Below are 11,805 nucleotides of genomic sequence, written 5' to 3'. Positions count from 1 at the left end.
GCTTTTTTGTCATAACATCCGCAGTGGCCGCCGGAGAGCTTTTGCCTTTGGGGGGGCTTGAGGGCTTTTATCAACCTAATTTTCTTTTTTATTTTTCCAAAAAATTGCATTTGCATGCTAACCGAGATTGAATTTGGATTTGCATCCTGGTGTGATTGTATTAATGAACCGATGAAATTGAACCTAAATTCTAACCGAGATTGAAATCGGATTTGCATCCTGGCTGAAGAAGAAGAGTGGTTGAAGGACGCGCCATCCCTTCCCTTCGTTAAAATCTGAATGGCATGTCGCCTGTTTTGAATCCTTAAAAATTAGGGTTTTGTGAATTTCCATTCTAATCCTTAGACTTCAAATTTCAGCGCATGCACCTTAATTAACCCAAAAATATTTTAATTTACGTAATTGCATCCTTGACAATGGTGATTGGAATCCTCTAATTCACATGCTTTTTATAAATTGGTCTTTTTCTTTTGCATCTTTATTATTGATTTTGGATTTTGTTAATTAAGCGCTTAATTAGCCTTTAAATTTTGTTCTGTTTGCAGTTAAGTGCCTAATTTGGCCAATTAACTTATTAGACTTTAAAAATTAGTCCTTGCAATGTAATCATAATTAGACTTTCAAACTTAATTTTATTTTTGATTAAACCCTTGGTGAAATCAATGAGGCCCACTAAAAGTTCAATTAAGTTTTTGAACTTAATTATTTTACAAATCTACCTAAATCTTCAATATCTTTTTTCAATTAGGCCTTTCATTGTTGTGATTGAGTTCTCAACCTTTTTAATTTGGTTTAATCTGACCCTTAAACTTCTATTTTATATGATCAAGTCCATCTTCCGTTTGTTTTTTTTACCACCTTTAAATTGCTTATCCCTTTGTGACTCTACGGTGTATTTTTAGGGATCTAAAATTAGATTATGACATCCATTTTTTTCTATATTTTTCCTTCGTATTTTGGTTTTTTTAAAAAGCAGCACTAACATCAATTTGATAAAAAAAAATATAAAAATTAATTTGATAAGAAAAAAAATATAAAATTGTAAAATGGATACATTAATATATTTTTTGAATTTTGGTTTTTTTGAAAAAACATTAAAAAACAGGAAATAAATACATGTTTTTGAGTTTTTAGTTTTTTTTCAAATAAAAATAAACAAGAAAAAATAGTCAAAAAACACAAAAATGAGCATAAACAGCTGAAATGCATCAAAAAGCTTTGTTCTTTTTATTTTTATTTTTTATTGTTAAACATTTCAAACAATCCAAAGCAAAAGGTGCACTATGAATTGTCATACCAAGAATGACTTCATCATCTTTTAAGTATCTTATTATTTCTTTCTCAGTTTTGGATTGCAAATAAATAATTTTTTTTATGAATTTTAAATCTTTATCTCTTAGCAAGTATCTTTATTTTTTATAAATCTCTCTAACCTAAAACTCTAATCTTTCTGAACAATGAAAGAAGCATCTTTTACAGCCCTTCCTTTTTTAAATATGAAATCTAATGGCTAACTTTTTTTTTTTTTCCTCCTTTCAACCTCCAACAATCCTACAAGAGATGTATATGTATAAATAGTGATATATAAAGGTGATTATTTTCAACTTGATTTTTATTAAAAATAATAATAAAAACTAATTTTTTTTAAAAAAAAACAAAACCAGTTCAAACCGACTAGTTTTAGTTCAGTTTGGTTATTTTAAGAAAAAAACCAGTTCAAATTGATTTGGTTTAGTTTTTTCCAGTTTGGTTTAATTTTTTCCAATTTGAATTGATTTGGTTTTTTCTAGTTTGGCTTGGTTTTTTCTAATTTGACTTGGTTTTTTTTCAGGCTTTTCTGGTTTGGGTTCAGTTTTGTTTAGTTTTTTAATTTTAGACTTATAAAACCAAAATCTAATTGAACTAGTTAGTTTTTTTCAAAATTCTAATAAGTTTTTTTATTGTTTGATTTTTTTAGTTATTTTTTTCTTGTTTTTCCAGCTTAATCGGTTTTTAAGTTTTTTCCTCACCCCTAATTCTATAACATAATCTAAATGAAATCATCAAAAATTTCCTAATTTGAACTTTATTTGTCATTCATCAATACCCATTTTGTCTCCTTCTCTCTCTTTTTTTCATTTTCCTTCTCCTATCACAACTTTTTTTAATAAAATAATGAAAAAAAAAACAAAGCCTTGGATTAGGAACTTACTAAAATACACTAGATCCCTGTTTTTTTATCCACTACATACTTAATATCTCACATGTTGTCAATGGATCGAGTGGTATGAAGATAGAGTTAGTAGAAGCTAAATTTTCTCCTATTAAATATATTTTCCCTGCATGCTCCTTTTTCAAAATGCCAAGAAAAGTTATGTTGAGGAATAGTATATTTTCTTATGCTCTTACGAGGAACCAGTTGTACAATTATTAGATTTATTAGATTTGATCAAAATTTGCAATATATTTTGTTGCCACAAATGATGTTGTGGAGGGCTATACTAGGGTTAAATAAATTAATTAAAAACACTATATTAGGTTTTATTTGGGTTCAAAAATTGTAATCTTTGGGATAAAGGAGAGAGATAATGTCTGAAAATAGAGAAATTATTTTGATTTGTCATTTATGGATGTTTATGATATATCATAAGAGGTAAGTTTTGTTTTTTTATTCAATTTAGAAAATTATGTTAGCATAAGATGTAAATTGTAATTTTTTAAAAAATAAAGGCAAAATGAGAAAATAACTAAACTACAAGAAAGTTAGGGTAATTTTCTCTTTCTTTGAATAATAAAGTAATATTCTATTTTATAATATTGCCATTTAATTTTGTCATAACTCATTTTACCTTTGTTTTTCAATGTATTTTTAAAAATAAATATTTTTTTTTGATGGATTTCATTTAATTTATAGTCATTTAATACTTTTCAACACTTTTATCTGTTTTATTATATTTTATGCTTTATGTAGCCTATACGCTATTACTGTTTCAATAATTTTTAACTGATTTTAGCAGTTTTTAAAGTTTATTTTTTAACATAAATAAATATTTATTTATTTTGAATAATTTGTAATGTATTATTAATTTTTATGAGAATTGTGATGAAATATTTATAATGTGGGAGTTCACACCATTTTGTGGCAAATTAAAGGGTGTGAAGCCACTGAATTTATTTTTAACGAGGAACAAGGAGGGAATCCATACCTTGTATTTAGGATAGGAAGATTACGTTAATTTTTTAGCTTATTCATGGTATTATGATATGGTTTTGGTGTAAAAAGTTCCATGCATATATGTTGTATTTATATTAGTTTATAAGCTGCTATTTATTTAGAGAACTCAAATCAGAATTAAAAAACTTATTTTTAACTTTAATTATTAGATGTTGATGCTTTGATATTTAAATTAGCGAGTAAACATCTATATTATTTATTTTATTATTCTAACTATTATGTTTGTTTATATATATATATATAAGTTGTCATTTGTATTGAGAGCTCATCTTAGGATTAAAGAACCTGTTTTTGACTCTTATTCTTAAAGTTAACTATTGGGTTTTGAACTGCCAAATACATGTTTTTGTTACTTATTGTATTTTTGTTACTCGTTATATTTTGTTAGTTATGTTGTATATATTGTCATTTATTTTGAGAACTCAACTCATAACTGAAAAATTTCTTTTAGTTCTTATCTTTAGATTTTAACCACTAGGTATTTGAATTTGAAATACCATAGTTATGATAAAAAAATAAACAAAATAAATATTTATAATACCATCCTTGATGTTTGTGAGTAAGTTAGGTTGGATCGATGTGATCCTATACATGCTTTATCGACAACAAGTGGTGGAATTTATAGCTATTCCAATCCATGAATTCCTTGCAGGTTCATCGCTCACCAATAACTTACCATTCCAGCGCATCCAATATTCAATTGATTTTTATGCGAGGTTAAGGTTGTTTTCAGATATAAATAAAGAACCATCCTTTTAATTTAGATTTTAAAACAAAACAAATTAATTTAGTAAATCTTAAGCACAACAAACACTTAAATATTCTCTACAATAAGGATGTAATTTATTTTAGATAAGATATATTGAATGGTTTTTTTTTTTTTAACATAACTAATCACTTCCCTATAACTTTTAAAAAATCAATTAGAATTTTATAGTTACCGTAAACATAATCATTTTTATTTTTTTACCCTTAACCTTCTCTATATATTCTTTACAATAAATTTAATTTAATGATGAAATGGTTAATGCTATCACTAACACACTAAATAAAGCAAATCTAAAAATATGCAAAACTTAAAACCATGTAAACATAATGTGAGAGAATGAAGTTAAAAAGAAAAAAGGTTTAGAGGTTAAGTTTATATATATATATATATATATATATATATATTGATATTAGGATTAATTATTTGATTAGTACAAGATACTGAATAACCTTAAATACGTGTGATTTTTTTTTTTAAAAAGAATCACTAATTTTTACTTTCAATATTTTCCAAGTATTATTTATACTTTGATCAATCAATAAATTATAGAGATTATTTTTTCTTATAAGACAAAACCCGAAACTAAAATATTAAAATATCCTTATCTATAACAAACTATATATATTGTAATAAAAGATACATATATAATTTTACTATGTATAAAAAAATAAAAAAATAAAATACCCCTACCCAGACCATTAAATTTTTAAGTTTTATGAGTATTTTAGTTACTTTATTTTTTTATAAAATATTACATAAATAAAAATACTCTTAAATAAATTAATAATAACTAATATATCTTATAAAAATATTAAAATAACCCGAGTTCAAAAATATATATTTTTTATGAGAAGAACAAAATAAAAATAACAATATTATTATATTATTGTAATTTGTTTCTCACCTAACTCTTTAAAAACATTTGTGAAATACATGTATTGAAACTAATTCTAAAAGCATGAGCTTATATAAATAAAAATATCAATAAAATATAATTTAATTAGTAATATTCTAGATTTGTTATTTGTAAATTATAATTATAAGTTTGAGTTTTATAAATTTTTAAATTATTAAAAAGATTGAGTTTTATAAATTATTAAAAATTTATATAATTATTAACTTTTATAAAATTAGTTGAGAGATATAAAAATAAAAAATTTATATTAATAATAATTAAAAAAATACCTGAGAGATGTTAAACTTGAAACCTTGTAAATAAGATTGTTTTCTAGGTTTCGCGGTGATCAACCTCTCCTTATAAACATTTAGAAATCGAAAATAGAACAGTTAAAAAAAGAAAAAGTTAGGAGGAACAAATACCCCTACTACTGGGAGTCCCAGCGGGAGTAATCCTTGTGGAGTAACTGAAGGAAGGCGGCAATACTCATAATAGACAATCTTTTATCTCACATGAAGAGGAATTGGGTTTCAGCCTCTGGGCTTGCAGCTGTTTTGGGGGTTGCTGGTTTGGTGTTGGCTCTAATAAAAGATCCCAAATCTTGGAATCTAAAACTAAGTGCCTTGCCTTCTTGGCTGGTATTAAACCAGAGAGAGAATAATAATCGTCCAAAGAAGCTTTTCTTGCTTCCTGGCTTGCAAAATCTGGGCAATAATTGCTTTTTGAATGTTATCTTACAGGTATCATCACTTTCTACCAACCGGGCTGTTTTCTTTTTTACTTTTTTTTGCCCTGAATTGTTATAGTGAATCAAGAAGCTGTTTTGTAGTATCTTGAAAAAATTATTTAGAAGAGTCAAATTAGTAATATAGTTTTTTGAATAATATAAATATAGTATTTTTTTTCATATATGCATTTCAATGGAAAAAAATCATTTAAAAAAATATTTGTATTTTAATGTATTTGATATTGATATAATTATTTATTAATAATAATTAACTAATACAACTATATAAAAAAAAAAATTTACATCAAAATATATTAAACAAATTTTGAGCTCTATTCAATTTAGAAACGCCAATTTGGCTCTCCAATATAATTATCTTCTTGAAGTTAAAAATGAGGGATAAAAGCCAAAAAAAATTGTCCTTTTATTTTATCTTTTCCCCTGAAGATGTTCTTATTCTTGAATTCTTGATTTTCAGGCTTTGGGTAGCTGTTCAAATTTCCAATCTTTTCTTCAAAAGGTTATAGAAGAATGGGAATCATTTGCTGGTGAGGAATGGAATGAGAGCTTGCAGCTTACGGTGGCTTTGGCTGCTTTATTAGAAGGTAAATGAATACAAATATTACAAGTTATATGAATGGCCTTTGAGTTTTCCAAAATAATTTAAATATTGTTGTTGCTCCAGTTGAAGGATTGCAGAATTATGCATGCTTATATTCACTTCTATTTTTGTATCTCCTACATTTCTTTTTACACAACGAATATCAGACTTTAATGGATACAATGCTCTCATGGATGTTATTGAAGTAAAAAAGATTATTTTCAGAGTTCTAATATCATGTCTGATAAATTGTTGGACTGGCTCCTCAAGAAAACTACTAGGAGTCGCAGACATTGAACTACTATTTAGCTTTCAGAATTTTCAGGAAACCATACAATTACAAATAGTTGACATGATTATTGAAACCCGACTGACTAGTGTCCATTTCTGCAGAACTGTCTGTGATTAGCAGAGAGAGAATTGTATTGAGTCCAAGAAAGGTGATGCTTGCAATGGCTCATTATATTCAAAATTTTAATCTGACAAGCCAACAGGTGCGGATGTATCTTCGTAATTATTTGAACAAATATTGATGTTCAAGTGACTGATTCATCTTTTGTGTGTGTGTAGGATGCCGAAGAAGCATTCCTTCATCTACTCTCCTCTTTAAGGGACGAATTTTCTGATTCTTATCTTCCAAAACATCATTCTCTGGCAGATGCATTTGCATCCCCTAACTGTCGAATTCTGACTCCAAATAGGATTGAGATCCAAAGCGAGCAAGAAAGGTGGCAGCAGCACTTCCTTGGACCATTTGATGGAATTCTTAGTAGCATTTTAACATGTCAAAGTTGTTCGACTGAGGTTTGTACTCCTCATAAAACACTTTCTCCTTGCAAAATGTCAGTGTTTTCTGCCCTTTTTTTATTTATATTTTTTATTTTGTATAGCTTGATACATGATGTTTGGAACATATGAAATTTAATAATGATTTGGTGAGTGCTTTTGTATATACTCGAGGTTCCAACATTTGAAGTTCTTGCATTTTAATTCTCAATTGCGTTGAATCTTGTGATTTTCTCCTCATATTTTATCTCCTTTTCATTTTTTATTTCTATTTGCAGATTTCATTGAATTTTCAGTTTTTTCATAGCTTGCCTCTTTTGCCTGTGCTTGAAAGTGGTGCCACCATTGTATGTTAAACAAAGGTTTCAACATTTAGTTTTATTTATTTAATTTTACCACTTGAATTTTGTTTTTGTGGTTTTTCTAACTAACCACATGCCTGCCTTACATTTTTTTGAACATGATACTAGAGGGTTGGGTGTAGATTGGAGGATTGCCTCAGGCAGTTCACTGTTTCTGAGCAAGTTGAGAATTACAGCTGCAGCCACTGTTGGCACATTGCTGCAATAAAGTATTTAACTTTAAGGGGAGCAACAGAGGTAATCCTGTCATTAACATAATCTGTCTATCCTCAGTTGTTAATGGCTAGCCTACTGGAGAAAAGGAACAGACTTGTGCATGTCCAGCAGACCCCTTTTATGCATCTCTCTCTTCTCCTGCACACCCTGAACTCATCCTTTTCTTTTTTTCTTTTGGCTTTTTTGCCTTTTCTCTTCCTTCTATGTTGGTCTGATATGGGCTTTTCAATTTTTATGACCTATTATTAGGAAGATATTGAGTGCTGTATATGCACTACTTAATGGTTATTCATGACTTTGTGTTACAGACGGAGATAAAAAGACTTGAGAGTTGTAATGAGCAAGACTCGTGTACCTGCCATCTCCTTGTTCATCTAGAAAATCTACCATGGTCAAATAATTTTTCTCGCACTTTAAAGCAACTAAGCATTGCTCGTAGTCCCAAGGTATGAAGTTTTGATTCCAAACTTCTTATTTGTTATAATAGAATTCAAACTATATAAGAATTTTCATGGCATCACCATCTGGAAAGTTGGCATAAAGCTTTGGGATCTCTTCATCAGTAATGAAGTCTAGCTACTGGGTGTTCATTAATCAAATAATGAAATCATCTGGAGCAACTGGATTTGAATGTTATCAAATAATGCAGGATGGATTTTGTTGGTGGTTGAGAGTGGGATAAAAAATGGCAGATATCAGGAAAAGCAGCTGTGGTTTATGGTTACGAGCAGTCTGAATCTGCCATGCATTACAGATGCCTTTCATTTCTTGCATGGATAATGTAGTCTTAGGATAAAAATGACCGCCTCACTTCTAGATTTTTTTAATTTCTTCAAGCCTTTATTCTCTTGTACTTGGTTCCTGCTATTTTATTTGTCTAAGGGGATTTTACTTGGACTAACAATGGAAGGGGGAGGGCTCCGTAGCTTCTGATTCATTAATTTCTTGGTGCTAGACTGTAGAGGTGGTGACTTTTTGGGGTTGTTGTTATGCCTGTTTGTGGTTCATCATTGGTCTGAGTTTGTGGGGATCCTATGTTGTATATGTTGCTTCTCAAGGCTTTGCTGATGTCATTTCCATGTTTGTTATAGGAATAAGAGGAGCCTTCACTCTTCTTTGTTGTGCTTTTACATTTTCTTTTCCTTTAATTTGTACCCTTTTCTTTTGTGGTCAGTCTCTTGATGACTTGCTTGATTAAAATCTGAGCATTATCCAAAAATAAAAATAAAAATACAGAGCTTTAGCTGAGTGGTGCTCTTGCATAAGAGAGGAGAGGTCTTAGGTTTGAGCCCCACCTTTTTCGAATAAAAATTGGAACATATAAAAAAAAAAAGAAGAAGCATTTGATCTCACTTGGCTGTAGAAATGCAGTGAAATATGTTGTCTCGCTCATCACTTCTACTTTGTTACAGATTCTTTGCATTCAATTACAACGTGCTTCTATAAATTTTTTCGGAGAAGTAGTCAAACTTCAGGTATTCAAATTTTTAGCTTGGTGATATCGCATGCCCAGATTTCTTCACAGTTTGTTCCAAGGACACTTTCTTAGTATTATCATGTTAGAATTAATAGAATGAGGATTCAACATCATAGAAGACTGCTTTATTGATGCTTGCAGGGCCACATCAGCTTTCCATTAACTTTGAACCTGCTTCCATTCATGATGAAAGAGATGCAATGTCAAAAACCAAGCTCTCATCTAAACCATTTTGATGTGCAATATGACACCAGAATGCTGAACAGCATTTATGAAAGAAATGCTTCAAAATTATTATCTGCAAATGCATTTAGATCCCCCGCACATACAGAAGCTTTCCTGGGACAATCCAAGATACCACAAACCACGGATATCTTTAGTTCGCAAGCTAATGAAAAGGTATGTTGAATGATTGCTGATATGAATGTATCGTCGTATGTTTTTTAAAGTTAATATTGTTAACGCTTTAGTAGTTTATGAACTTGGTGGCATTAGCTAGCTTAGTTGCTCAAGTAACTTCACCTTGTGCCAAGCCATTTGGGATTAAATCTAGCTGGAAGCTTTGATGAGGGTGTGATTGGGAAAGGGGTGGGCTACAACATTGTTTAGTCCAAGGCCAAATTGGCCTCCATATGCTCACAAACTCTTGAATAATTGAAGACACATATTTAGGAAGTGTACGGGGCATAAGGCCTGAGTCAAGAAAGGAGTTGAGAAACATGCTTTGGCACTCATGCTCTTGTGTACATGTAGTTTGTTTGCCAACAAATTTGAATCTTAGTTTGTCACTGAAATGTAAAGGAGACAATATGTCCCAAGTTTAACTATAACGTCTTAGTTATGGGTTCAATCTATTAAGTGGAATAGCATATGTTTCGTAGTTGTAAGATGTAACTACTAAATAGAGCCGAATGTGAAGTTTTGCTCTCATAAAGAGAAATGAAAGGGCAGTTTTAAAAATCGTATGCATTCTTTTTTATGCTGTCACAGAATTAAATTAACATAAAACCATTTCATTACCTAACAATTTAAGCTTTTAGGTTGAGATGACCTTTGACATGGTATTATAGTCTATTCGATCAAGCAATCATGAGTTTAAATCCTACCCTACCCTTTTTTTTATTTGTTTGATCTTAGATAACCAGTTAAGCTTTCAGGTCTAATGGTTCTTTGATAGATGCCACCTTGTTTAAGGAACTCATTATATCATGGCTCTTGCTTTTGATCTCCTGAAACTAATGAGTTTGTTATTTACCTAGAAAAGGGATACACTACCTAGAAAAAGGATAAACAAACTGTCATCATTGTCATTTCCGTCTACCTTATATTGAGACTCAATATGCTGAATTCATTTTAACCATTATAGCGGGATGAGATTGCTGTCTTGGATCTTTCAGTGGTGCTGGCCTAGTGCTCTTTTGGGTCGATGTATGTGATGACCTCTGAGATTGTTCTTAACTCAATAAATGTGATGTATGTGATGACCTCTGAGATTGTTCTTCCATGTGTTTGGTATTTTTGACAGGTCAGTGCAGCTTGTGAATTAGTCCCTTCAGAACCTCAGGTATATCGTCTTGTTTCTGTTGTGGAGCATTTTGGAAGAGCTTGTGGTGGGCATTATACTGTTTACAGAAGTTTGCAATCAGAATCGCATGAGGAACATCCTGATGAAAATTGCGAACCTTCCCTTATGCACTGGTTTTGTATTTCAGACTCCAATGTGTATAGAGTTTCAGAGGAGGATGTTCTAGCTGCAGAAGCTAGCCTGCTCTTTTATGAGAGAATTGTAGAAAGCTGACAACGCACCAATCACACCTGTAGTTTTTGAAGCTGCATGTCCCTTCACAAGCAGATTTTTCAATCACAAAGCCATGTAAGGATGTCATTGAATCAAATGTATGCAGATAGCCATTTTCGATTCAATAAGAAATACGAGGGCTCAATTTTTTATTCTTTCACCAAGGAAGTGCTTGTGGATGAAGCAGCGCTGCCATGTTTGGTTGTTTCATGTCCAAAACTGAATAGTTATAAACTAGAAAGAACTTTCACATGGTTTCTTCTGGTTTGCACTCAAAAAAATTGTTGTAAAATCTGAAGGTATAGTCTTTGGCTACAAAGATGAACAGTGTAATGATGCTTGATTGAAGTTTTCAATTGACTGGTTGCTTTTATGATAGGCCCTCGCATTTCACAATGATTTATTTATTTTGATCATAAAAGCTAATTGCTTCAAATTTGTTGATAAGGGCACAAGATCTAAAGATTGGGGATTAAAGTAAAAAAGACTAACTTATATTCTTTTGCTTTCTAAGTGATAGATTTTTTGTCTCAATTGATTTTTAAAATATAATTTTGATTCAAATGTTTATTATTTTTATTTGGTATTTTTTGGATTGAGAGAGGAGAGAAAAAAAGTAGTTGAATTCGGATGGTATAGAAAAAATTTATATAAATATTAATTCATTCTTATATTTAAAATAGTCAATAGCATGTCAATAGCATGTTAATCTAAAAGTTTTATTGAGATATTTTTTATTATTTTTAAAATTATCTGATAAAGTAGATATGATATTAGAAAGTTTTTGAACTTTGAGTTAATATTTTTGTTTTTGGATCGAATTATAAGTTATTTGAAGGTATAAATAAATTCATTTAGGTCTATGCGTCAAAAAATAATTAAAAGTTAATTGAAGTTCAATAAGATCTTACAATATAGGTCAGAATAGGCTATATAAATTTTATTTTTTATTTTTTT

The 11,805-nt window shown here is 29.8% G+C and overlaps 1 protein-coding gene and 1 long non-coding RNA gene across 6 annotated transcripts; one reads left to right on the top strand and one right to left on the bottom strand.

The window, feature by feature from the left end:
• The first annotated feature begins 5,166 nt into the window (after positions 1–5,166).
• Positions 5,167–11,244, top strand: UBP27 (ubiquitin-specific protease 27). 5 transcript variants are annotated; one of them, XM_011027260.1, is made up of 11 exons: positions 5,167–5,323; positions 5,358–5,621; positions 6,087–6,213; positions 6,603–6,703; positions 6,780–7,013; positions 7,274–7,342; positions 7,466–7,594; positions 7,882–8,019; positions 8,986–9,048; positions 9,192–9,449; positions 10,576–11,244. In XM_011027260.1, exons 2-11 carry the CDS (start codon positions 5,394–5,396, stop codon positions 10,846–10,848), a joined length of 1,620 nt encoding a protein of 539 aa, XP_011025562.1. In that variant the 5' UTR covers positions 5,167–5,323; positions 5,358–5,393; the 3' UTR covers positions 10,849–11,244. The 5 variants fall into 5 exon arrangements, with proteins under 5 accessions (XP_011025562.1, XP_011025561.1, XP_011025560.1 ...); XM_011027259.1 differs by having other exon boundaries at positions 5,167–5,621; positions 10,576–10,882; positions 10,914–11,244; XM_011027258.1 differs by having other exon boundaries at positions 5,167–5,621.
• Positions 10,161–10,545, bottom strand: LOC105126399 (uncharacterized). The gene is made up of 2 exons (XR_842423.1): positions 10,491–10,545; positions 10,161–10,457 (listed from the first exon to the last, which is right to left on the bottom strand). It is a non-coding gene; the product is annotated as an uncharacterized LOC105126399 (long non-coding RNA).
• Positions 11,245–11,805: the final 561 nt, after the last annotated feature.

Source organism: Populus euphratica, unplaced genomic scaffold (genome assembly GCF_000495115.2).
Source record: "Populus euphratica unplaced genomic scaffold, PopEup_1.0 scaffold78.1, whole genome shotgun sequence".
NCBI classification, from domain to species: domain Eukaryota; kingdom Viridiplantae; phylum Streptophyta; class Magnoliopsida; order Malpighiales; family Salicaceae; genus Populus; species Populus euphratica.
This window is presented reverse-complemented; position numbering and strand designations above follow the sequence as displayed.